This window comes from Arvicanthis niloticus, chromosome 25 (genome assembly GCF_011762505.2).
Source record: "Arvicanthis niloticus isolate mArvNil1 chromosome 25, mArvNil1.pat.X, whole genome shotgun sequence".
In the NCBI taxonomy this organism is placed as follows: domain Eukaryota; kingdom Metazoa; phylum Chordata; class Mammalia; order Rodentia; family Muridae; genus Arvicanthis; species Arvicanthis niloticus.
In genome coordinates this window covers 33025924-33053423 of record NC_133433.1, presented here as the reverse complement: position 1 = coordinate 33053423, position 27500 = coordinate 33025924, and the positions used below count along the sequence as shown (strand labels likewise).

Here is a 27500-nt window from a genome sequence, read left to right as displayed (position 1 = left end):
GGTAATCAATCATTTTACCCTCAGCCATTGTACTGAAGATATACAGATATAAATATATATATATATATATATACTGTCATTGTTCCTAAAAGGTAAGCTTAATTAGTTCTCACTTTATACAGGAACTGACCTTTGAAATGCTACGGAATATATTCCCAAGTCCCAAGATTAATAAGACATGGAAGCAACCCATTATCTAAGTATTCACACTTCACCATGTAGCCTCCTGTGTGGTCTGAATACATTCATGAATGAGCTAATACCTGAAACCCAACAAATATCAAATCAAACCATAAAAAAAAAACAATCAACCAACCTCTCAACAGGAAGACAACAATCTGTACAATGGGCAAATCGCACATAAGAAATGTCAACACTGAGCCACTGTATTCTATACAGAAAGTCCTAAATTATCAGTTATAATCATCATTATATAGAAGCAGTTATAATCATCTTAGGGGTGTTTTGTGAATTTGTTATTGTTATATTTTCCTTAATCATAGGCTTTACCAAGCTCTCAGCGACATTTCCAGAATAGACTAACTGCAAAGCATTAATTCTGCAAACTGGTTAGAGAGAATAGAGCCGTCATGTAATATTTAACAATTCAAAATGGGACATTAACAGTTCCAAAAGTACCTAGGGCGCATGTAAGAATGTGAGCAGAGTTTGCTCTTGGAAAGAAGCACCAAGAATGGGCTGAACCAGGTGACGTCACTGATGAAGGTAGACCTCTATCCATCTTAATCCATTTGCAACACACAGATGCTCTCTGTTGTATTAAGCCCTCAATCCAGACAAATCCCTTCAGCTACTTTCAACAAGCCTCATCAATGGAAAATACGCTGCCAAAGGGTAGAGGAATACTTATTACAAGAATTTACAAATAATTCTAAGCTCAACCTGATGGGAGGTAGAGGCAAGCAGATGTCTGTGAATTCAAGGCCACCCTGGTCTACATAGTGAGTTCCAGGACAGGCCCTGTCTCAGGAAATGATAATGATAATGATAATGATAATGATAATGATAATGATAATGATAATAATTCTAACCTGTACCTGGTAGTGTTCAGTGCTTAAAAGCCACATTTAACTCATGTCTGCACCAACTCTTTATAGGTGTCATGTGTCATGACAGCTCAATGAAAGGAGTTTTAGTAATGTACTCATCAGGAAGAAATTCTGGAAACAACCAACTATTCATGCCCCTGTCCCCAAAGTAGCCATGGGACAGCAAAATTGCCCAGCAGCTAAAAGTACTTGCTGCCACGCCCAACAACCTGTGCTGTGGTGTCCGTGCTCCACAAGTTGTCTTCTGGTCTCCCCATGCATAGGTGGTGGCACACACAGACTCACAGACCCACACACGTACATAGACCCACTAAATAAATAAATGTGCAAGAAAGAGAGAGAGAAAGAAAGAGAGGAAGGAAGGAAGGAAGGAAGGAAGGAAGGAAGGAAGGAAGGAAGGAAGTCAGTTGTACATCTCAACAGGTAAAGGGACCTTGTCAAGCCTTAGACTAAGATGATAACCTTAGTTAGACTCCCTAGCCTTACACGGAGGAAGAGAGATTCAACTCCCTCAGGATGTCTTCTGACATACACACATGTGCACTTATAATTCATAAATACGCAACAAAATATGTTGAAAGCAAGTGACCTTTTTCATAAGTTTCCAAGTTTTCACACAGGCACACAACAGGGAAAAAAAGAGAGAAGGGAAGAGAGAGTCCTTCCTGGTGTGCTATTGATAGGAACTTAAATTAACGTAGCTATTATGGAAAACAGCACAGAGATCCCTCAGCAAACTCAAACAGAATAACTGTCTGATTTGGTCATCACAATACTGGATACATCTCCAAAGGATTTTCACTATGATGGCTGAATTATTATGCTCAGAACAGCATCATTCATAAGACACAAGAATTGCATTAACCTAAGTGTCCATCAGTGGCTTAAAAAGAACAGAGCTCTTTTTTCCTCACAGTGTCAGAGATTCCAGTTTGAGGCCAGCGGGCTCCATTGCTTTTGAGGACAGGGTGAAGCAGAATGCCACCATGGGGAGTGGGGTTAGAGCAAAGCCGCTCAGTCTGACAGCTGGGAAGCAGGAGAGGAGAAGAGGGAAGGAGAAAGGGAGAAAGGAGAAGAGGGTCCTCAAGGGCACAACTGCAATGAACTAATTTCCTCCGCTCAACTCAACCTCCTAAAAGGTCCATCATCTTCCCACGATGCCACAGGCTGATGGGTAAGCCTTCACACAAGGCCTTGCTTGGGAAGACATCAAAGAACAAGCCATAGCACTTTTGACTGAGTTGTGCCCAGCCCCTGACCATCAGCTTATCAGACAGCCTTCAATGTGACATGTGCTTATACACCACCTGAACTGACTACATAGCTGTCTATAAACTACATAATAACATGAAGTCATGTCTACAGTCTCTTAGCCTAAAACTTTAGAGCCAAATGTGTCCTGGAATTCATATTTTTTTTCTCCCATTTTACAAGTGTGATGATTTAGTGACCCATCCTGGTGAGAGTTTGGAAGACAAGGATGCTGAAAGAAATGCAGACACAGCAGCCAAATTCCTGAGATTTCAGACTGAAACAATAACTCTACCAAGAACATGGCTTGGGGTCACTTACATGATATTTTATCCAAGAATCCGGCTTCATTTGGCCATGTCCTGAGAATTTAACTGAAGTCGAATTTAAAGCAAATGGATTGATTTGTTTGGCAGAGGAAAATTCAAGGCTAGAGAGAATGCAGGCTGGTGCTGAGATTGCAGCTGTAATTGTGAAAAAGATCAGAACCACTGAAGGCCCAAACTCACTAGAAGGGAGAGAGCCCAGGTTGTCAGGATAAACAACTGTATAAATAGAAAAGTCAAGAAGGGACGCATCCAGAGCAAGATCTTCTCTCCTCATTTCTTTTTAAACAACACAAAATAGAGTAGGTTTTGCTGGGCTATTTTGATCAAACATGCCATCTATCGCCTCTCTCCAAACACTTGGTTGTTCGTAAAGGTGAGCCTCATCAGAAACACTGTAATTTAGTTAAGGAAAGGAGACAGGCATGAAAGGCATGGATTAGTGTCATTTAGATGCCAGAACATCACAAGCTTGCATGTTCTCGTTGGCCCAACTGAAACAGGCTAATGTTTCTGCAATTTGCCAAAAAAGAAAAACCATGAAGATTTCAACAAACATGTTCCTAAGCAAGATCTTGAAGGATGAGTAATATTTGGATACAAAGTGTTAGGAAAGCAAAGACAGTCATACAAAAAAATATATAGTAGGAAAAGACAGAATAAAGAGAGGACTACTCAGGAGAACAGAGAAAGATAAAAGTGTAGGAGCCTTCAAAGCAAGGCAGGAAGCTGAGTTTGATCCACAGTGATGCACGGCCCAAAGATCCCCAGAAAAGGCTTAGATACACACACACACACATACACACACACACACACACATACACACACACATATACACACATACACACACACTCACACATACACACACACTCACTCACACACATACACACACTCACACACACACACTCACACACACATACACACTCACTCACTCACACACATACACACACTCACACATATACACACACACACTCACACACACACACTCACACACACACTCACACACACATACACACACACTCACACACACATATACACACACACACTCACACATATACACACATACACACATATTCACATTATCTCTCTCAGAGAGAGAGAGAAAGAGAGAGAGAGACAGCAGGATGTAAGTGACATGAAAGGGGAAATGTAGAAAAGAAGGAGAGGGTTAGCTAGGGAGGTAAGGATGAGGTCAGAGCTGAGGGAAGAACAGGAAGAATAGAAAGTCACACTTGGGATATTTGAAAAGTCACAAGAAATTATATTATTCTTTTCATATAATACATATAAGTTGATGTGTACACATATGTACACACACGCATATATACATATAATAAAGTTATGCCACTTGGGCCAACAATCCTCTCAAAAAGAGCCATTAATTATCTAGGAAAAACCCAGTACTAAGCATGGGACAAAAGGAGCCTATTGAGTGGTTGATAAGGGAATCCAAAGTATTCCAAAAACAATATAGGCTATTGTTACTGCCCTTGGTTGCTGTCTTAGGGTCTCTGTCTGTGAACAGAGACCATGACCAAGGCAACTCTTATAACGGACAACATTTAATTGGGGCTGGCTTACATGTTCATCAAGGCAGGAGCATGGCAGCGCCCAGGCAGGCATGGTGCAAGCAGAGTTGAAAGTTCTATATCTTCATCTGAAGGCTGCTAGCAAAATACTGGCTTCCAGGCAGCTAGAATGAGGGTCTTATAGCCCACACCCACAGTGACACACCTACTCCAACAGTCCACTCCTTCTAATAGTGCCACTCCCTGGGCCAAGCATCTACAAACCATCACAGTTGCCTCCAGAGATTAAAGGTAAATCTCTATAGTTGAAGACAAGCATATACTTAAGACATGGGACCTGGACCATCAGAGATAGATTCGACCTGAGGCCTGCTTCCCTAGGACTAGCTTCCATACCACGGAAAAGTATCAGAAGGCACTACATAAGCTGCCAAGGAGGGAGGCAACCATAGTCCTACCCAGCTGTGATGCCTATGAACCACAACAATGACCAGCATGGCAGGATACCCCTAAAGGTGCAATAGTAGCACTTACATCCTGGTGGTACCCAACAGCTGTTTAACTAAAGGCTCACTCAGCAGAAGGGAAATCATGCCTGGGGCTGGAAAGCTACCCAATTACCCAGGGCTAGTGAGGCTATAAATTTTAGAGAACTTTCTAACACCGCTTTACCACAGCAGCACACTTCCTAACTGCATTCTTAATAACCTTATACCCACAGACAAGTATAGTTCTCATCTCTCACCAAAGAAGCTTCTGTTACCGATAACAGAAGACCTTCACAAAATCCCACAACTGGTCAAAATACAAAGAACAACTGACTCCAGGGTGGAAGACTGTAAGAGCCAGAAAACCAGGAAGTCTGCTCTGAGACATGAAAGAAAGTTTTACCCAAGATACTTCAACAATATGACTGCCTAAACAGTGCCTGAACAATGACACCAGGCATGCTGACGCTGAAGAGGGAAACCTCATGGAACCACAGGCCTAAACAAAGAACTACAGGCAACTAACACTAAAAGGCAGAGAATTAGTCGTCCCAGGGGATGAGCCCCCTAACTGGTTATCCAACACCGAATGCATAGCCCTGAAGTCATATACAGAGAAGCAACACTAAATGGACTCAACAGGTTGTATTTACAGACCTATGTATGCATTTATACATATATGCAATGTAACAGAGGAAAGGGAGCTGTGAATCTGAGAGGGAGCTAGGGAAGGGTACATGGACGGAGGGGGAGGGAGAAAGAAAAGGGAAGAAGTAGCAGTGTAATTTATTTTGATTAAAAAATTATATATACACACACACGCCACACATACACATATAAAAAAAAAGTCAAGAGAGCCCTGTGAACTGGTAAGATCGGAGCTAAGCTGGAGTGGTGGGTGGGTGTGTGAGAGATTTAGAAGAAAGTGTAAAACTTTGTAAGTTATGAGACCAAGAAATTACATGACCTATCTTTATCATCTTTTTGTTTGTTCTTTATCTAGAGTAACCTACACACAAAATCCCCAATATGTGTCCCTTTTTTTTCTACCTCCACTTTAAATTTTGTTTTTGTCTATGTGTGTGTGTGTGTGTGTGTGTGTGTGTGTGTGGTGTGTGTGTGCAGGTGTGTGTGTGTGCAGGTGTGTGTGAGTGTGTGTGTAGGTGTGTGTGTGCAGGTGTATGTGGGTGTGTGCAGGTGTGTGTGAGTGTGTGTGTGCAGGTGTATGTGGGTGTGTGTAGGTGTGTGTGTGTGGGTGTGGGTGTGTGTAGGTGTGTGTGAGTGTGTGTGTGGAGGTGTGTGTGTGTGTGTGGAGGTGTGTGTGCTTGTAGAGAACTAAAGTTCACTTTGAGCATCTTTCTTGTAACGTTAGATTTTGAGACAGAGAACCGAGAGCTCTCTCATCAACTAGATTCACTCTTTCTCAGGATGTCTCCAGCCCTGACGGTGGAGAGGACAGGGCTATGCAGATCAGCAAACAAGAAGTAGAGGCAAGAAAGGCCCAAGTGTCAGGCTTTCTCTTTTCCTCCTCTGGAATGGTGCTGGCCTCCTTCTGATCAGATCTCTCCTGTTTAGATAACCCTCGTGGGTGTTTTTTACTTGACCTGCCAGGTACTTCTCAAACTAATCAAGATGATGGAGACAGACCTGTGAGCCATTCTGACTCAGGTTATCTGTACGAGCCACCCTTGCCCGCTCAGGTCTCAACCACATTTTGAACACGATTCTATTGCCAACATCCCGTAAGGTGTAGACTGTCAACTACAGCTGCCTGAAATTGAAATCATTAACAACCACCCCTGTGTCCTCCTTTTCCCCCACCCATAGTAGGAGCAAATGGGACTAGAAAATGCCGATTTAAAGTAACTCCAGCTGGTAAAGCACTGACATTCAATAGTTTTATGATTTTTTAATTTTATCTAAGATTGTTTTTATGCTTTCAAAAAACTTCCTCCAAGATCACTGGGTGTGGTCCCAACACTGATGAGGTAGAGGTAGGAAGATCAGGTGTTCAGGGTTGTCCTTAGCTACACAATGAGTTTGAGGCCAGCCTTGGCTACATGAGACCCTAAGCCACCCCCTCCCCTCAAAAAAAAAAAGGAAAGGGAAAAGGAAAAAAGAGAGTCTGCAGGAAGCACAGAGGAAAATGATAGATGTCACTTGTATGAGCGTTATTCTTTGTACTCAGGTCGGCTCTGAGGTTCGTGAGAATGGAAATCTGTGTTACAACATCTTCCCACACAGTTTTATTACCAGAGAATTTAGTCTTTATATGTTTTTTTTTCTTTACCAGCTATCTTATGATCTAGAGTTCCATACTCACTGACGGATTTTATTTTAATTGCTTGTCCAGGAAGTATTCGTTTGCAAGCAACAAATAATCTCCATGGAGACATCTGATGTGTGTGCTTTTATACGCCTCTCCCAGTGTTTCCTCTGTAGCCTAGCTAACTCAAAGCCGCAAAGAGATGAAAAAAAAAAAATCAGTGGTCATTGTTCATAGTGCCCTTAGGGTCCCCGAGGTGTTCACAGTACACAAAGCCCAAGTCCATAGTAGGAAAACATCAGAGCACAGCTCCAAACCTGGCCTAGCCCTACCATCCCAGGGCCTTAACCTTCACCATCACCCAGGTCTCTTAAATGGCACACCCCTTAATATTGAGCCACCAGACCAAAACTTCCCACATGGATTTCAAAGAACACGGGTCTCTGAGGTGGCTGTGGGACTGAAAATGTCATGGTCATACAAATTTGAGAAAAGTAAATATCTTAGTGTTCTCCAGTAGATTGAAGTGACATCAGCGCAGCAATGATGCTACAGTTTAGATAAGGGGTGTCCCCACAGTCCCCACAGTCCCCACAGTCCCCAGTGCGGTGATCTAAAGAAGTGTTGGCGGCTGGAGAGACAGCTCAGAGGTTAAGAGCACTGGCTGCTCCTCCAGTGGTCCTGAGTTCAATTTCCAGCAACCACATGGTGGCTCACAGCCATCTATAAAGGGATGCCTCTTCTGGCATACAGGCATCCATGCAGACAGAGCACTCATACATAAAATACATTAATAAGTCTTTAAAACTTGTTGGGAAACTTACGAGTGGGAGTGGAAGGATTTTAAGTCATGCGGGACATGGTCCTCAGAGAGGACCCACATAGCTCTGTGGAACTTTGGCTTCTTCTGGCTTTCTGACTCACACACACTCCCAGAGTAACTCTGTCCACCAATGGGGTGACAAGCCAAGGACGCCCTTCCCTGAGCCATGCTGTGTGAATTTTTCCCCACTAAAACTGTCAGCTAAGCTGAAAAATTATCACCTATAAACTATCCAGTTTTGAGTATGTTATGATAGACTTAATACAACGTGTTGAATAAAATTTTTAATAGACTTAATACATCTGGCTGAATAAAAACTGGATGTTAATGAAACCAGCATTTATTTCATTAATTTTTTGGCCAGGGGACTGTTTACAAGAGTGGGTCTTAATCTTCTGTTGCCTTTTCTGTCCCCTCTCCTGCCACTTCCTACTTCAAGGTTAGACCCCTTTCTGCAGAGTTCAAACACACCCAGGCTGTGTGTGTAGCCTCAAGCTCCCAGACCAAGCCGTAGCCAAGAGGGCTTACTTCCCCCACGAGTTCTTCCCTGGCCTCTGCTCTCTACAAAGTGTCCCCTTGCTTTTCTTTCCTTCATAACCCTCCCCTGCAGAACATGGCTGCATCATAACCCTCCCCTGATGAACATGGCTGCATGCGCCTGTTCTCGTGTTGTGAGTGAGTGACTGAGAAGAGAAAATGGTGTTGGCAAAATAAAAATGAACCCTGTTTGCAGGATAACTTTAAAATCGGGCACACTATAAAATTTGACAAAGATTCTCCATAACCTCACATACACATTTACCATCTGCCAACTGCAATAAAATTAGGGTTTCTAGAGACAGGACCTCTCTGCCTTTGTGTCCCGGTAATCTGAGCTATTAAACCGCTGTCTGCAGACAGCAGGACTGGCTTGGTAAGTGCTGGGGAAATGAAGACTGGATGCTGCATGCCCTCCTGCTCAGGCCTCCTGACTCTGCTCTCTCATTAGGCAGCTTCTCAGGTCCCACCCTTGGTCAGCTGTCAGAGACCCCAGGGATCTCAGTGTTTGCTGATGTCAGAGCTCTTGTCCTGAGACATCTTCAGGATAAAGCAGCCACCAGCTGTAAAATTCTGTTGAGCATGAACAATTCTCTTCCGCTTCTCTGAACATCTGACAGAGGAAGGAGCAAATTTCTAGTTTCATTCGTCATAGGATTATCATATACAGCAACAAACTGCTTTCCCTGCTGATAGAAATAATGCTTTAATTAGCACAAAACATCCCACTGAGAATTAATCAGCTGCCCAGCTACCCCCAAACGCTCGAGGGCCAGTTTACCATCTGCTATACCAACAACAACAAAAATGTATTACCCGAGAACAATTAAAGTCTAACAAGGGTTATGTTACTCCAAAATAAGAAACATTCAACACACATACACACACACACACACACACACACACACACACACACACACACACGGGTAACATAGAAAGCTTGGTTAAAACGCTGCAGTCACTTTTACTTATTTTCATTTTCTATCAGCTACAAGCTAGCAACGGGTCAATCTTTTATTCTCTCTCTCTCTGTCTCTCTCTCTCTCTCTCTTTTTTTTTTTTTACTGAAAGACACCAAATACCTGTCATAACAAACTTTAATGTCTTCTAGAGCATTCTATATCCTGACAGAAGTACAGACCAAGCATGCCCATAAGTCCTGCTTTCGGCCTCTTCTCCCAATTCCCATCACATGACCCTCTCTTCCTTCTGGCTCAGCTTCACTCTTCAATCTAGGTGGACCTCAGGAGCAGCAACTGCCATCCCAGGCTACAAGGCTCTTTTCATCTTGGAAGTTCCACAGCATCCAGGAGCAGGCCTGGCCACCAGCCACAGAAGCAGCCCTGCATTGCATGGTCCTCCTACCCTGCACACTTCATGTCCTTGAGTAACCTCTTAATTGCAAAAAAGGGATAGTAGGACCCAGAGCTCTCCCTCCAGCACTCCAAAACAGGAAACACATCTCCGGGAGACTGTGAGGGTGACTAGAAAGGGTTAACAGAAGGGTGTCATCATAAACGGGTCTGACATCATCCTATGGGGTGGGGTCCTGATCCCAATAAAACTGAGAAAGCAAGCTGATTGCCAGCATTCGTCTTTCTGCTTCCAGACTATGGACACCACATGACCAGGCACCTCACACTCCACCTGTCATGCTTTCCCCCACATGATTGTCTGTACCCTCAAACCATGAGGCAATAAATGCTTTCCTTCTTGAGTGACTTCTTGTCAAGTGTCCTGTCACAGTGAAAAGAAAACACACACACACATACACACACATTATAGCTCAGGTTAACTTCATCCTGCCCCTCCTCTCTCAGCTTCCAAGTGCTGAGGTTACAGGCTCTGTTGGCACGCTTAGCCAGAGAAGAAATCTGAGTGAGAGCTGTGAAGAGAATCTTGCCATGAAGGGGCATTGACAGGTCAGAAATCAGGGAAGAGGAGGGATGGAGGTTAGAAGATACACTAGCACCTTCGTTGGGGAAGTAGGTCACATATTAGGTGGTATTTAAGATTGCCAAGGCTTCCATGTGCCTTTTGGAGTACTCTGGGTTTCTGAGTTTAGAGACTAAAATTTCCAAGAAAATACACAATACAACCAAGCCAAGAAGCAAGTCGTTTTTTGATAGGCTCTAAGATCCATACCTTAAAAATCAACCAAATAGAGAATTTCCCTGTATCTTCTTGAATGTGTTTCCTGATGCCCCCTCTGGGTATCTATCAATGGCTTTCTCTGGACACAAGCTGCTCAGGGTGTGGGGAAAAAAGGTTAATTTGTTTCACAGCTGCTAGCTCTCTAGGGTAGGAGGCTACTCTCAACATCCGGGAGGAGCAAAGTGGCCAGGCTGCAATAAAAGTAAAGCATCACCCCCAAATGGACAGTGAGCCCCACCAGAGCACTAATCCTGAGTTCTTCACCAGATTCAAACACACCCCTGCACCAGGAAAGCATGCTTCTAGACTCCACTGCATTGGAGGTGGCAAGCCCTTAATCATGCAGAGCTTTCATGAACAAATGTACCCACTGGGCTAGAAGCATGAGGCTCAAATATGAGGATCTGTTTGATCCCCAGCATCCATATAAGATGATAATAATAATAATAATAATAATAATAATAATAATAATAATAATAATACAACCGTTAGTGGCACATGATAATAATCCTAACACTGGAAGAAGTTGGGGATATGTTGGTCTCTGGTACTCACTGGCCAGCCAGACTTCTTTATCAAGGCCATAAACCCAGTGAGAGGACTTATCTCAAAAAACAAAGTAAATGGCTCTTCAGAATAACACCTGAGGTTGACCTCTGACCTACTTCAGTGATTTGAATATGCTTGGCCCATGGGTAGTGGCTCTATTAGGAGGTGTGGCCTTGTTAAAGGAAGTGTGTCACTGTGGGGTGGGCTTCGAGCTCTCAATACTCAAGCTCCATCCAGTGTGGAAGAGACCCTCCTCCTGGCTGCCTGCAGAAAACAGTCTCCTGAATCCCTGAGGATCAAGGTGTAGACTTTCAGTTTCTTCTCCAGCACCATGGCTGCCTGCATGCTGCCATGCTTCCTGCTGTGTCCATAATGGACTGAACCTATGAAACCGTAAGCAGCAGCAATTAACTGTTTGACTTTATAAGAGTTGCCTTGGTCATGGACTCTCACAGCAGTAAAACCCTAACTAAGACGCCTCCATATGAATGCACACACACAATGCACAGACACAAATGTGAAGACATACACATGTAAGTAGTGAGTAGTTAGATAAGGATAGATAGATAGATAGATAGATAGATAGATAGATAGATAGACAGACAGACAGATAGATGTCAAAAAGTAGGTTTGAACTGCTTCTCAAGAACAGCAGTTGTCATTCAAGCTCTCGTCAGCCTTTGCAGTAGTCTTTGGGCATAAAAGGTGTAGGTCAGTGATAGAGCGCTTGCCTGCTGTATGGTAGTCCTTCACTTCCACCCCAAGGTTTGCCCAAGTAAGAGGACGTGACTATGAGCTGTTGCTCGGACTCCTTCCACGGATCTTAAGCCTGGTGACTGGATTTCCACGTAATGGTGTCAGCTATGCTCCCAACAGTCCTTGTTAGCACATCAGTGTATTACCCAGCTCATGCGGGAAAAGGAGAAGGAATACCTACAGACCACTGTCCCCTGAAGCATACGCTGAGTTTCAAAAGATTATTCATGTCTAGCTGCACCTTCCCACTACTAAACTGCTAGCAACCAATCTTTTTAAAGTGCACCTTGAAGCAAGAGAGAATTGCTCAAATACATGCAGGAGCACAAAAAGCCTCCAATGGACAAGTCCCAGCAGCTAGACTTTGTTCCCAAAGGCACTGCTCCCAGCTTCCTAGACGACCCTGGAGAAAGAGACAAGATGGAGCTGTCCCCAGGGCTCCCACTGGGCTTTCCTAGACCCTGAGATCCCAAGAGAAAAGCTTTTGTTGTTATCATATCATAACTTAAACCGCTCAGTCTACTAAATATATGCAAAATAATTTAAAACTAGAAAGAAGGCAGAAGTACAAGGAAAAGCTGCACACTAAAACTTCCACAGAACGACAAGCTCGATAAATGGAAAGTTCCAAAATGGGGGCTCGGAAGATGCTTGCATGTGTAAGCGTGAGGGCCTGAGTTCAAATCCCCAGCACCTACGGGGGGGAAAAACAAAAAAAAACCAGGCATGACTACCTTTACACTGCACTGCCAACACTGTGGACAGTAGAGACAGGAAGATCAGTAGGGTGTGCTGGTCAACAACCTAGCTCTAGGTTCTGTGAGAGACATCGCCTCAAGGCAGGGAGTGGTACAAGAAGATGCTAGACATCCTCTTCTGGATTCCACAAGTCCACAAATGGGCCTCCACACACGTGTATTTACATCTCTCTCTCTCTCTCTCTCTCTCTCTCTCTCTCTCTCTCTCTCTCTCTCTGTGTGTGTGTGTGTGTGTGTGTGTGTGTGTGTGTGTGTGTGTCCAACTTACAGATAAGGATATGAGCTCTCAGCTGTAATACCAGCACCACACCTGCCTGCCTACTGCCTGTTCCCCGCCCTAATGTGAATGACCTCACCCTCTAAAGCACCAAGACCCTTTAAACTCTTTCTTCTATAAGTTTTCTTGTTCATGGTCTCTTCACAGAAATAAAAAATACCTAAGCCAGCAAGCCAGCCAGCCTGACTCCTAAAGCAAGCAAGAGCCCATCTTAAAAAATATCTCAACTCTGATTTTAACAGCAGTAAGATTAAAAATTTGTCCATTAAGGAGAAGCAACACTCAGTGAACTGAGCCTTTGGCATGACCGTTCTCTATGTGGAGGAAACATATCTAATCGAAACAGCACGTACAAGTTGCAAGTCATTGCTAAGCCCATGAACACACTGCCAATTCACTCGTTCTTGGTTTTTCTCCATGCTGCTCTGGTTGGAGGGGGATCCATCAGGTAGAGCATGTTGGTAGAAAGTTTGGGGTAGGAAGGGTAGACTTAGAAAGAGCCTGGGAGACAGCTGAAAGGTGTTGCTGCAGACAGATGTGGACAGGACAGAAGCTGGTGGTGTCCGTACCAGGAAAGAAAACAGAAAATGTCTCTGGAGTTGTGTGTGTAGCGGAATGACCACGAGTTATCCCAGCACAGATTATTTGTATCGCTGATGGACAACATCCCAGATAGCACTCTCAACATTCCCGATATACCTCAGGAGAGGACTTAAACAGAAAAATCAAGTAATCTGGCCTAGAGGCCCTTGATTTGCCATGCAAACTCTGGATGGAGCACCACAGCATGGCAAACTCAGTAACGTTAGACAGAGGAGGCGTGAGAGGACTCAACAGTAATCCATACGCTATAAATTGATCCTGGAGAAACATGGTCTGAAGCACCCAGGAAGTGTTCCGAAGCCACTGCCTTCTTTGGTTTTGTTTTGCCTCTACTCCCTCAGCTCTGACACTCACATGCTTGCACACGCAAGCCTGTCCCCAGGGCCCTGTCTGCTACTTTGTATTGTCTGTCCCACCTTCCCACTTACACAAAGCTCATGAGGCAGTGTATCATCCAGTGGACTACCCTTGAGATCAAAGGCCCATCAGAAACCACAAAAACTGACTAGAGACCCAATCATAGATATTTAAATATGGTATAAGATAGAAAAGGGATAAGAACAGTCTGTGAGTTTTTGTATTTAGGAATGCCTCCCTGTGATCCTCGCCAATTAAACTTGATTATAGGCATCAGCTCACATGATAATTATCAGAAGCCCATAGCCTTAGGAAGCCATTTATATTCTGTCTTTACCTTACAGAAAGGATATCAGCAATCACCCCTAACACAGGGTAAATATCCCAGGCATCACTAGGGATGGCGTGATAGGCACCTGCCCTTCAAAAAACACTTTGACTGACGAACCCTCACGTTCTGTCCCTCTGGCCCAGGGTCAGTCCAAAAGTCAGTAACTCAGTCAGTCAACATGTATGCAATTCGAGGCAAGCACCCAGTTCAAAGAAACCGGTTTCTCCCTCCCAGCTACAACACAGCTCACACCGCTCTCCTCCCAAACAGAAGTTTGTTGTGTTTTTACATTCTACTCCTTGGTAAAGTTCACTTATGTGTTTATTTGCATATATACATGAGAAAGGAGATTGGGGATACACATGTGGCAATCAGAGCACAACTTGCAGAAATTCCTTCTCTCCTTCCTCTATATGGATCCCAGAGATTGAACTCGGGTCATCGGGCTTGGTGCCATCACCTTTACTGCTGGGCCATCTTGCTGGCTCTATTTTTTTTTCTCTGAGTCTTCAATCCCTTGGCAGGCCTAGCCTTGTCTTAAGTGGTTCACATATCTTAACATCCAAGGGCAGATTACTACTGGTGTATTTATAGGGGGGGAGAGATGACGGCATCTGCCCCCAGTTAAACCACTGGCCCAGGACAGAGCTGGGCTTGATTCGAACCCAGGCAGCCAAGTTACATCAAACACAAGTGACAAGTACCTTACATCTGCCTCATGGGGGTCTATAGCACAGTAGGTTGGGGGGAGACAGAGAATTGAGTTCTGCCTCTAATTCAGTTCTACTCACTTACAAATGTCCAAACCAAAACCAGTGTATCACATGACTTGCTGTAGTCCACACAGCCGACAATCACTTCAATCATCCAGCTAATGCTGCCAAAGAAATCATCAGACTGGACTGCAAATTCCTCACGGATCAGGAACTCATCCCAGGGTTAATTTTAGAAGCGACACACAGTACATTCCCACTGCCCCCACTCAGACCTTACAAAACCACAGATTAGATTAGAAGGTGACTGAGGAAAAAAAAAAAAACCCAACTGCCAAAGGGTTACATAATTTGGTTCGTCAGTCATGGGACTGAGTACAGTTGAGTTTCTGTCCAATTACAAACCAGTCACCTATGTAGAACCAACTATTGCTACTGAACTGAATGACCAACAAAGGTCATGTCCTCAAGAAACCATTCCCAAGGTGCACTGAGCCTCACAGAAGAGTGTGTGTGTGTGTGTGTGTGTCCCACCAGAATCCTTGTGGGGATCCTGAGGGCCTCTCTCTAGCAACGGTCACTCTAAAGGCTACCAGGAAAGAACATTCCATACCCAGAACCCTGAGCCCAATGACTCAGAAAAGTGCTGCCGTGGGTGCTTATGTGCACTTGTGTGTAGGTGTAGACCAGAAACTCACATTGGATGCTATTTTCCATACCTCTCATTGGCCTAGAATGCACCAAGGTTGCTGGCCAACACGCAGCAGGAATGGCGTGTCTCTGCCTCCGTGGCAGTCACCATGTGCTGCTTATTATTGTCTTCCTTTCTTTTCTTTTCTTTTTTTTTTTTTTTTTGTTTAGCAAGGCAATGAGGGTGTGCTCATGCTTGCAAGGTGAGCACTTTGCCTGCTGAGCTTCCGCCACAGCCCTGCCACTACTGAATCTTGCATTTAGCTGTCGCTGCCTTTTCCCAATCCTAATTAAAGAAATCAAAATGTATTTCTCTCTGAATGTTTTGCAAGATGGGAGAAAAGAATGAGAGAGGGAAAAAAATTGCAGAACCATTATTCTAAGACTCTTATTTTTCTTTTGAGTTTGTTTTTCTTTTCTTTTCTTTTCTTTTCTTTAACTTTAGACCTTCTCATAGGTATTTTATCAACTGTCTCTCTAAAAGTTTTTGCATCTGTTTAAAAGTTGCTGTACTCTTCCATTGTAAGGGAAGCCATTAATATTCAAATAAGGACACAGGAGAAATTAAACATATGTGCTATAAACATATTTCCAGCCAAATAAAGACACTTCTAGATTGGGACTTTTGCTCTGTCAATATAAAAAATTAATTATAAATTGGTTAACAACTAGGACTTTCAAGATCTGGGATTCATTCCACCCAATCTTGTTCATTGAAACCCCTCCCTTTTTTTTTTTTTTTTACTCAAATAAGACATAAAAAAAAACAAAAGAAAAAAAACTCTGACCTTCACCAGATTTCAAGTTTGGAAGCATAAGAAAATATCTAATAAGACCCAAACCTACTGTTATCATCGTCAAAACATCATAGCTAAAAAGTCTCCAATCCAAGAAAACAGGGACAGTACAATTCTATTTCAAGCTCTTGCCAATTATTTAATTTCATCCTGCTATAATATATTAATTACATGAGCATGCTCTTTACTTATAAGACAGAATTACCTGCACCTGCCTTTCAAAGTTATATTTGGTAACAGGGATTAGTGTTTTTGCAGGGTGAGAGTTTCACAAGGAATCACAACTCCCAGGAGGGGAAATAGTCTGAATTTACCATCAGGTGATACACAGCTGCTGGAAAAAGAACCAAAAGGAATGTCTGAGTCCCAGAGGACAGCTGTCACTCGGCAACTGCATTGCACCTCAAGCCACGTGGCTTGAAAAGTACTCAAAGGCAAAAGATTTATACGATCTGAAGAGATATGTTTTATTTAGAAATAGCTGAGTGGAGTTAACAGGCAACAGTCCAGATTACCTTACATGGATAGTTAGTTTTCAAAACATCAGAAATCCACAGAATTGACATGACAAACATTTCTGTATTAATGTTCATTTTGATTAGAGACCTGTCTGCTCCTGACAGCTTCCTATATTGAATTCTAAGAAGAAATTGAGCATCTTTGGAGTTACTCCAGTTGTGGTGAGACAGCCACTAGACAAGAAGTGCCTCTTTCCTTCTACAGACAAATTACTGTCCAGAAAAGGACACACATGCAGAATAGTCGACTGATTATATCTGCCTAGACAGAGTAATCAGCCCTTAATAATTCTGCAGCACTAAGGTCTGTCAGATGATCCTGGGCCAGAAGGCGGAAGAACAGATGCCCCAACGTTTTGTAGTAGAGGGAGTGTCCAGGTGTTCAGAGGTCTCTATAAATTGGCTAAGTTTTAGAAGCCATGCTTTGTGCTTCCCACAATTATAGTTAACTCAGTCATTCTGGATTTCTGATGGGGTTGAAAACTTATAGCCTCATAGCCAATCCTGGCTATTTACCTTGAGAGAAAAGATTTGAGTGGATGGTCGTCAGCTGACATTCATCCTAAAGCCAGGTTCAGAACTAAATGTTTTAGTTAGGATAGATGACAAAGGTTCTGGTTAGTCAACAAAATGATGGACTGGGTATGAGGACTATCTTGTACCTCACGGGTACAAATTGGCATAATTATGCTCTAAGTGTAACAGGAAGGGTGATATGTAGGAGGAGCTAAGGTGGGAGGATTACCGAGAGGAAAAGAAGGAGTAAGAAGAGGAGGAGAAGAAGGAGAGGAGAAGCTAGGTGATGAAAGAGAGAAAGAGCGGGGAGACAGGGAGGCAGATGTTCATGTATCTCCACCAGTCAAAGATAGTTGTTATATCTAGGTTGGGTAGTGGGTTACACCTCTGATTGAGCAATACCATACTTATAAAGCCTATGATTAACATTTTTTAAAAAATGTATAAATGCAAAAAGGAAAAGGGGGCATGGGATAGGGGTTTTCTAAGGGGGGAATAGGGAAAGGGGATGGCATCTGAAGTGTAAATAAAATATCTAAGAAAAAAAGAAAAGAAAAGAAAAGATAAAAAAAATAAAAAGCAAAAAGAAAGAAAGAAAGAAAGAAAGAAAGAAAGAAAGAAAGAAAGAAAGAAAAAAGAAAAGTACTCAAAGGATATTAGACTGCTCAAGGAAAAGCCGCAGGCTGCCTCCAAGTCCTTCAGACCAGAGTCCCAGGTTCCAAGAGGTGGGGATGGGAGGGTGGGGGGTTGTAAGCTAAATATTTTTGGTATTTTGATTTGGTTCTTTTGGTTTGAAGGCACTAGAGAATTCAAGGGGTAACAGCAAACAAAGTTATTTTAGCTCCCTCCCTTGTGAATGTTGCAAAGCCAGTCATCTGATGTTCCTGTTTCCTCTCTCGGGTCAGAGGTCACAGCCTCTGCAGTTTCGTATGAAGTCCCAATTTTGATAGTTTCTGGGTGACTCTGAACACATGAGCCAACCTTGATTTCTTTGACTATTAAATGAGCTGTGGGTTGGGTAGCTGTGATCCAGAGCTCTTTTATAATTAAAATGCACTGGTTACACACACACACACAATGCTGGCATGTTTTAAACACGAGAAATGTCTGCTGTGAAGACAGCCCTTGTTAGACATCCCCACTGGAGACCACATCAGAGTTATTTTGTTGTTGTTGTTCATTTGATGTTTTGTCATTTTGTTTTTCCATAATCTAAGCATTCCGTTATTCTAAGAGAAACTAGGTCTATTACCCCATTAAATCCATCCTCCTACATCTCCTCCAAGGGTCTAACTACTTAGGGGATGAACTCTCTTTAGATGCTGATTAGTTGTGTTATGGTTTTGCAAAATCCCTTGCCTGAATGTTTTCTTTAATTGAAGTCACCATCCCTAAAAGAGAGCTTGAAAATGGGGAATTCTCCCCCCACCTTTTTTTATTAAAAATTACAAACACGCACACACACAGAGAGAGAGAGAGAGAGAGAGAGAGAGAGAGAGAGAGAGAGAGAGAGAAACCCAACATTACACTATTCTCTACTCCAAGAATATGGTTCAGAAAGTCTAAAGTCACAATAGAAATCATGAAAGCCTCAATTTTTTTTTTGCATCCACTAACTATAACCCACTACAGAGATGGCTCAGCAGTTAAGAGCTCATACTGCCCTTGCAGAGGACCTGAGTTCAGTTCCCAGCACCCACACCAGGTAGTCCACAAAGTCCCTGTTGGAGACCAGCCTATTCTAGATGCCAGCCAGGGATATGAAGTGAGAGAGACCTTAACCATAACAACAACAACAACAATAATAACAACAACAATAACAATAATAGTGAGGAAAAAATGACGACAAAAGCTTTTAGCCTTTTAAAAGTTTTGTGCTTTAGATATGTGTGTTTCATTCAGAATACCACAGAGGGTAGGTATAGTAAGGGACCAGAGGGAGGAGGGGATCTTCCAAGAAAGGGAAAATAAAATACAGTGTTACAAAGAAATAAAGGAAGAGCTAGAACAGAAGATTTAAAGGGGTGGGGAGACGAGGTAGAGGAGGAAATATGGGGAGGGATAACCAACGCTAAAGTCCTTCTAAAAAGCCATATGGAAATGTTCTATTATAGAAATGTTATAAAATGCATACATGTATAATATGAACTGAAACAAAGTCACCATATAGTGGGGGGACGATACCCCTGATAACTCCAAGTTTTTAGTTGAGTTTCTTTTTGTTTTGTTTTAAGAGAGAAAAAGGACCATAAAGTTGTGTAGGGAGGGAAGAGAGGAAGTTCTGGGAGGAGCTGAAAGATGGGAAAGAACATGATAGAAAAAAAAATATTATATGAAAATCTCAAAAAATAAAATAATAACACAATAAATATTTTGAAATAACCCACTATCACGCACTGTCTCTCTGGACAGTACAGACCTACATGTAGCAGTGAGTAAGGTAAATAATGTCTGCTTCCTCTGTCCCCTGCTAGGACATCTTCCTGTTTACACGCTTCCTCTTCTTGATGGTTTTTCAACAAGCAGGTCCATCCTTTTTTTTTTTTTTTTTTTGCCTATGACTTTTTTTTATGACTATGACCCCCCAGAGGTCTGAGGACCCCAGGAAAGTTTACATAACCTGAAAGGTTTTTTTTAAAAATGTATCACTATTGACAATTCTCTACTGGCTAATTCATTGAGGTGAGTCCCTCTGGGGCACTGTAGCATACTTAGCAACATCACTAAATGCCAGTGGGCCACCCTCCATGTTGTGACAATCAAAAGTGACTCCCAACATTGTCACATGTCCCTAGAAGATGGGTGAAGTCACCTAGATTGAGAGTCACTGGTTTGGAATGAGCTAAAACCCTTGTAGTTTTCTCTGGGAAAAGAGCTTCAGAACTAGTAATTCTTGATAGTTACAAAATTGCCTGTACCAGGCAGCTGTGGGATCCTAGTATGTTTTACTGTGGAATCCCCTACCTAGTTTTTTTTTTTTTTTTTTTCTGGAAATGAGAAACTGAAAATACATGGTCCCAACACAAGCTGTGACTTCAGGAGCAAGGGGCATAGCAGCACCTACTGACATCAGTGTCATAATCACAGAAAGACCCACTGGAACAACCCTGGGCCCTCATGTTGCCTCTCACGCTCTCTCCGAGTGCTTCCCTAAAATATCTACTCTATAATCCACTTGTCATCCTCCTACAAACACCTCTTCTTCTTTTTCTTCTTCTTCTCTTCTTCTTCTTCTTCTTCTTCTTCTTCTTCTTCTTCTTCTTCTTCTCCTCCTCCTCCTCCTCCTCCTCCTTCTCTTCTTCCTCCTCCTATTCTTCCTCCTTTTCCTCATCCTTCTCTTCTTCTTTCTCTTTTCCTCTTCCTCCTCTTCTTTTTAAAATTATTCCCAGAAGGAATGCACACACTTCAAAAAATAATCCTCAGAGTTGAACTAGAGACATCCATTAACCGACAGGTGTGAGGAGGTCGCACACACTCCCAGGTGATCCTAACCTCCCAGTACTTGGAATTTTCAGAATTTCTATACAGACAGTAATAATAAGGTCTTTTGGAAAGACACCTGAGTTTATAATCCATATATCAAGTCATTCTGTTTCTAGAAATTACTTTAGACAGTGTATAAATTGAATCGTGCAGTTTTAGGCTTTGTGTGAATGGCTAATTTCACTCATCATAAAGACTTTGAGGTTATCAGTGTCATGGTAGATGTCTGAATTCCCTTCCTTTTTATGGCTGAATGGTATCTCATTGTCTGCTTCAAGACATTTTGTTTAGCTTCTCTCTTGCTGGTAGACATTGATTTCCAACTCTAGGTTACTGTGAAGAGTGCTGCTGTAAACAAGAGTGTATAAATATTTCAAAACATTGTTTGCAATAGTTTCGTTTTAAATCTATACCAGAAGTGGGGCTGTTGGATGGTGTTGAGGAAACACACTATTCACAGCGCTAATATTTTGATTCTTTGAAAGCTTGGTTTCTTTGTCCATTTAATAATAATTTTTACAAATTGGGACTGAATAGACTGAACACGTCTTGGCTTGAATCTCTGCATGGGGCCAACATGTCTACCTATCTGACTGTCCCTTGTTGTCTAAAACCTCACGTAATACAGACCTCACAGGTATCTGCCCCACAGGCTCAGTGTACTGTTACTCTTTCTAGATTACCAACAAAGAAGGAAGCTGTCCAGACAGACAGAATATCTGTAATCCAGCACTTGGGAGGTGTGGCAGGAAGATCAGGAGTTTAAGGCCTGCCTTAGCCACATGAGACCTTGTCCAAAAATTAAAACAAGCAAAACATGAAAAAGAAGCAGAAAGAAGTTGTGGGTGTGTTGGTGTTCCCCACCTGCAACTGCACAGCTTCTCACACGGCGAGTCCCACCGCAGAGGGAAACGCAACTGTGCGCACACGCCTCGGTTGAGGAGAGAGGAAGTGTGGCTTGCCTTGCTTCTGACATACAAGCAGCATCGCATGAGCTGAGCAGGCTGTGTTTATGTATTAATATATTTAGGAACTTACACATGTGAAAATAGCAATTTGAAAGCTCCATAAATTTGAAAGATCAAGAAATAATGACTCTAAAAAGAATGCTCTCTTTACCAGCAGTTGGGCTGAAAAAAAAAAAATCAGCACCACCCAACCACTGACTTCTCCCCTAAGATCAGAAACTCATGCTGCTCTACTGAACACTGAAGTCATTTGCTTCTCAGCATCATGGTGGTCTGATAACTTGCCTTAGAGATCCAAACCAACAAACCACCAGCATACCAGCACAGCAGACAAGCCCAGCCCCTGCTAAACATGCAGACGACACACATGGTCTAACATGGACATAGCTGTCCCAGGTATGTGAGGAGCTTTTGTACAGCCTCCCACAGAGCTCTTACCTGCCCCCTGTCCCTGACTGCCTCACACTATCCCAGTGGATTTTCTCCATGAGCCTGAATTTGTTTCCTGAAATTCCCTAATATTCATTCTGTCTCACATTCATTGTTGGTGGAGATTATTTTTTCCATTTACTCCAGCTTTGCACAAAGCCTACTTCCAAAAGGATTTTAGATGGCTTACAAAGATAAACACATTGTAAAGAGGACACACAAATTTAAAGCAGAATTTTAAAATGACTCGAAAGTCTTCAGGGAAAATAAACTCCTACTCTGATGCTTCCCTTCTTGACTCCTGCCCCTGCTTCCTCTGCCGCTCTTCAAGATATACAGGGGGTGAGGACACACCTAGAAGTAAACTCTCAGCCTGGCTCCTTCCTAGATCCCAGGTTGCTGCAAGACTGTTGAATTCTGTCACTATTAGAATGGCCTCTGCTCAAGGTGTAGTCCATATATTTAAAAAAAGAACCACAGTCGTAAAATGGGGCCACCACAAACCCCTCACGCTTGAAAGAGCTTCTGTTGCATTGCACAAGCCATAAGCACCCATCATGACATACATTAGAGAGATAGTCATCCAAAGTTGACAAACAGAATCTTCTAATGGAAAGACATTGAGGCCTCATAAAACGTAATTAGGAAACAACATTGCTGAAGTGCTGGCCAAGACTTTCTTGTGTCCTGTTTAGAGGGAGCGGTTCCTTACACAATCCTTTGATTTCTTGCACAATATTTCTTTCCCATTCCTGGTTATTAAAGGAGAAGACACACACAGTGGTGTATGGCATCGTGCACTCTCCTCAGCAAAGCTCGAGCTCTGCTTTGACAATGAAGTATCACCCACGCCGTCCACAGACTCTCATACACAGTACACATGAGATCACTTAGCCTACAAAATACTGAGGGAAAGCCGCCATCATTCACATTGGAGACAGAAGCCGGGTGAAGAAGTTTTCGAAAATGCCCCGCGGGCATCAGAATGGAATGCCGGGCCATGGTCTCCAACTCCACTGCTCTGTCTATGGTTCAGGCCAACTCCAGTCCTTTCTGAAATGTGAGTCAGGACTCGTGACTAAGTGGTTGCTCCAGGAACGCAGCAAAACTGTGGCCTGCACTGCTTGACAGACAGTCCGCCCAACCCAATCATCATTTATCATGAATGTCCTCCAAGTGGACAAGTAGCTTTTAAAAGGGTTTTATTACACCTCATTTACTTTGGTGAGGGAGGAAGCATATGACACAACATGTGTGTGGAAGTCAGATGACAACTTTTAAAAGTAAGTCTTCTCCTTCCACAAAGTGAGTCCTAGGAATCAGACCCAGGTCATCAGACTTGGCGGCAAGCGCCTTTAACCACTGAGCCATCTTGCCAGTCCCACCGGGGACTCTTTATTCTAGAAATACATCCATTCTTTCTATCCCCATTGGGTGTCCATTTTTCTCCTTTCCCTGTGGTTCAAAAAATATATATTTTTTGCCAACATAGTATTACACACACATATACCCTCTCTGACGTATATTTACAAATCATGGGCTAGTTTCCCACCCAACTTAATACTGATACTGACAAAGCTTTCTCTATACACAAAGCCTCAGTTTCTAAGGGGCTATCTGGTAGTAGGTTTCTTATTGCTGTTTGCTGGAAAGACTGACTAGGAAGATCAGCAAAGAGAGGAAGGAGGTGGGTAACATAGAGCATCAGCTTTGTGAAGGAATAACATGAAGAATAATGATGGGCTGTCATTACTCACTAGAAAGAAATTCCCACATTCTGACTGGTTAACATCGCTTGTATTCTGGGATACTTGTATTCTGTATACTGCTTAGTAGTCTCCTGATCTTATTCATTCAGAAAGAGCCTAGGAGGCCAATTTTAAAGGTTTTGATCAGGTGTGTTGGTATGTGCCTGTTACCTTAGCACTCAAGAAGTCAAGGCAGAAAGATTGAAAGTTTTAAGTCAGCCTGGACTACATACTTAATGAATCTTAGCCAGCCCAGATTACTGTGAGCCCTTTTCTAAGAAAAAAAAAATCTTATTTTGATTACTAAAATTCATTTAATGTAAGTCAGAATTATGGTGGGGTTTTCTTAAAAATGTTTCCTAAGGCAGTCATCAATTTATAATTATTTCAAAAAAGTCAAAAGGTCTACTTCACACACACACACACAAGAGGCTGAGACACTGTTCTGCATTATGAAAACTACAGTGGCAAATGGCCAAATGTAATTATATTAATAAGTGACCTTTGAGGAATTCCTGATTTTAACATTAGTAATTATAAAAGAATTTGGATGGCAATTGAAATTTAAATTTGGTAAGGTGTTTGATGGTATTAGGTACAGTTCTTAACTCTCTTACCATGTGGGTTCACCTGCCAGTGTGGGAAAGAATGCATTTATTTGCTTCCCTGTTTGTTTATCTACTGACTGGTAGTTCTAGAGAGCAAGTCCAGGGCATCTTCCATGAAACAGGTACTCTATAGTTCAGCTACATTCCAATCCCAGAATGCCCTTCTTTCTAGAAAAGGTATGCTGAGTTCCCCACATCAAATACACACACACACACACACACACACACACACACACACACACACACACACACGGGGATGCTTGTTAGCATTACAAAGTAAAGTTTTCATTGTTGTTTGAGGCAGGATCTCACCATGTAGCCCTGGTTGGCCTAGTACTCACCATGTAGCCCAGGGTGGACCTTAAACTCATAGCAATCCTCTTACCTCACCCTCCCAAATGCTGGAATTACAGGCGCAGGTCATCATACACAGCTGATAAAATGAAGAATTATTAAGTCTAGTGAGTGGGTATATTGATACTCATTTCACCGTTGTTTAAGCTTTTCACATTAAGTGTTAGAAGACATGGAGGTACTGTAACTAGTCTCCTCCATCCACAGGAAAAAAATCTTGTGGGTCTATTTACTAATGAAGTTACGTTAGAAACTCCTCCAGGGCAGTGGGTGAACTGAAGACAAAGTCTAGCCTCCTACACTGAGTATCTTCTCCACTCTCATAGAAAACTCCATTCAGACATCAAGGAACCCACCAATGCATAGCTAAGAAGTTACTAAGTAAAAAATAAGAACTTTTATGCTGGGCTGCTAGACAAGCCCCTTAGTGCGTTCTATGCCAGGAACTCAGTCTTAGTAAGGGGACTGGGGGCGGGGGCAGGGGGGGGAAACAACATCCAAGGTTATCCTGTAGTGTATGCACAGATGTACACACACACACACACACACACACACAGTGCTGTTAGGTGTTTTAAGTGTTTAGGTGGACTCCAGAAAAACAGGAAACAGAGCACTTAGCTGGTATAACACTGTTCCTTTTGAGGGTTCAAATCCATCTTTTAGTGCACTGTTGAAGGAGCAGTTACTAACTACAGAGAGATGCTGACAACCACCAAAGTTATTTCTAGGAAGTCAGTTAGCCCTGTCCCTTCCCTGGCTGACCTCCCATGGGTATCCTGAACTTATCCCAAACACCTCTGTCTGCTGTGCTCCTCAATGAAAGTCAAGGAATGAAACCCAAGAGCCTGTGTTCTTAGAAGACAGTAATGAACTCTCACAAGCTCCAGTCAGTCAGGTCTTCCAAGCCCAGTGAAAACAGCCTCGGATAAACCCATGGCCATGCTGTTGCTTCCTTGTGACAGACAGAACTTAGTCATCTGCTGGTTTTCATGCTTTGTTGGTTCTGGGTGATGCAGACATGTTCAGAATACAGTTGTGGAAGCGACACAACATATGTGGTCTGGCTACCCAAGCATCTGCTTTTTGGAGATGAGAAACAGAGGTAGCAATGAAAAGGGATGACTCAAAACTGCTGGCAAGCTCTCCTCCTTTCTGGTCATTTCTAGGAAGGAACGCTTAGAAGATAAACTTGACAAATAGAGATTTCCCAAAGGTGGACAGCAAGAGGAAAAGTCCCTATCCTACCCTATTGTTCAGCCTTTGTATTGGGTGGGAAAAGACAACTGTGAAATTTATCTGAAAATTAGTTCAAAGAACTCTTTATCCCAAACTGAAAACATGCCACACTAGAAACAGAACTCAAATGGAGTGAACCATAATGCTTAATATATTTGAAAATACAAAAGGCTGTGCTCCTTTGTATTTGGGAAAGAAAAGGAATGTCACTTTGAGTCAACAACATGCCTGAGAATCATGAGTCTTACCTAGATATAAGGATGCATTGTCTTTCTTGACGTTGTCATCTAAATAGGTTGGTCCCAGGGTGTAAATCGGTGTGGAGCCCATTCCAATGAGAACCTGTGCACAAATGAATAAAGCCACGTAGATCCAGTGACTATTTCCTCCCGAGTCCCTGGGACAGGGAGGAGGCTCCAAGATGGCCGTGGAGTTGCCATTCTGACAAAGGCCATCGTTGGAGGCCGAAGCGTTCAACTCTTGGATTTGATAGGGAGGCGAGATGAAGTGAGGTAAAGTAAAGAGCGCAGCCCCGATGGCGATAAGAAGTCCACCCACCGCCAGCCATAGGGGCCTCCGCCCACGGCCACCAAAGTAGCTGACGAATACCACAACCACCAGGTTTCCTATATCAAAGCAGCTGACCAGCAGCCCTGACTCAGAACTTTTCAGGCTATAGCGCCTTTCGATGGTGGTGATGACACTGCTCAGGTACCCAGAGACCATTAACGCCTGGATGAAAGTCAGAAAACACATGCACACTAAGAAGCAGCGAGAATCCGTAAGGACCACGTAGAGACACCTTCTCTCTTGGAGCGTGGCCAAAGTGGAAGATACTGACACAGTTTTGCTGGGGTCCATCCTGTGGTTACAGTCCATATGTTCCGTTGTAGTGCCTGCTGAAGTGGATGGAGCAGAAGGGCTGGGGACTATCAAGTTCCGTCCTAGATGCATCTCCTGGAGACCTGAAACTTCAGTGCAGCCCAAGGCCAGTTTGCCATCTGCATTCCCAGCACTGAAATTCTGCCGGCAGGAGGCGCTGTGCAGGACCGGTAAACTCTTAGACCTGAAGGACTCTGACTCGCACTTCTCTTGGACAGCTCCCACTGAGGAAGGTGCCTCTAGCTGCTCTTGGGCCCGGGACTGCGCAGTCCCTTCGTCCATGGCTCTTAAAGTGTGATCGCTGATCCCATACAAGGCCTCCGACACTTTTCATCCACCTGCACGAGGGTCTGATGCCGGGCCCACTCAGTCCTCCCCTCCTGAGACCCGGGCTGGGGATGGCAGAGAGTGGAAGCAGAACATCTCAGCAGCAGGGAGATGCCCAGAGCATCCTGACCCGAGGCGCAACAGGAAGCTTTCGCC

The 27500-nt window shown here is 43.1% G+C and overlaps 1 protein-coding gene across 4 annotated transcripts in view; it reads right to left on the bottom strand.

Moving 5' to 3' along the window:
- Slco5a1 (solute carrier organic anion transporter family member 5A1) overlaps window positions 1-27500 on the bottom strand; it is a 200230-nt gene that overhangs the window by 93684 nt on the left and 79046 nt on the right. For all 4 annotated transcript variants that reach the window (XM_076924350.1, XM_076924353.1, XM_076924351.1 and 1 more), the window contains one exon: window positions 26384-27500. This exon is cut by the window's right edge and continues 274 nt beyond it. In XM_076924350.1, the coding sequence (XP_076780465.1) occupies window positions 26384-27299 (916 nt within the window). In that variant the 5' untranslated portion in view covers window positions 27300-27500. The remainder of the gene's footprint in view (window positions 1-26383) is intronic.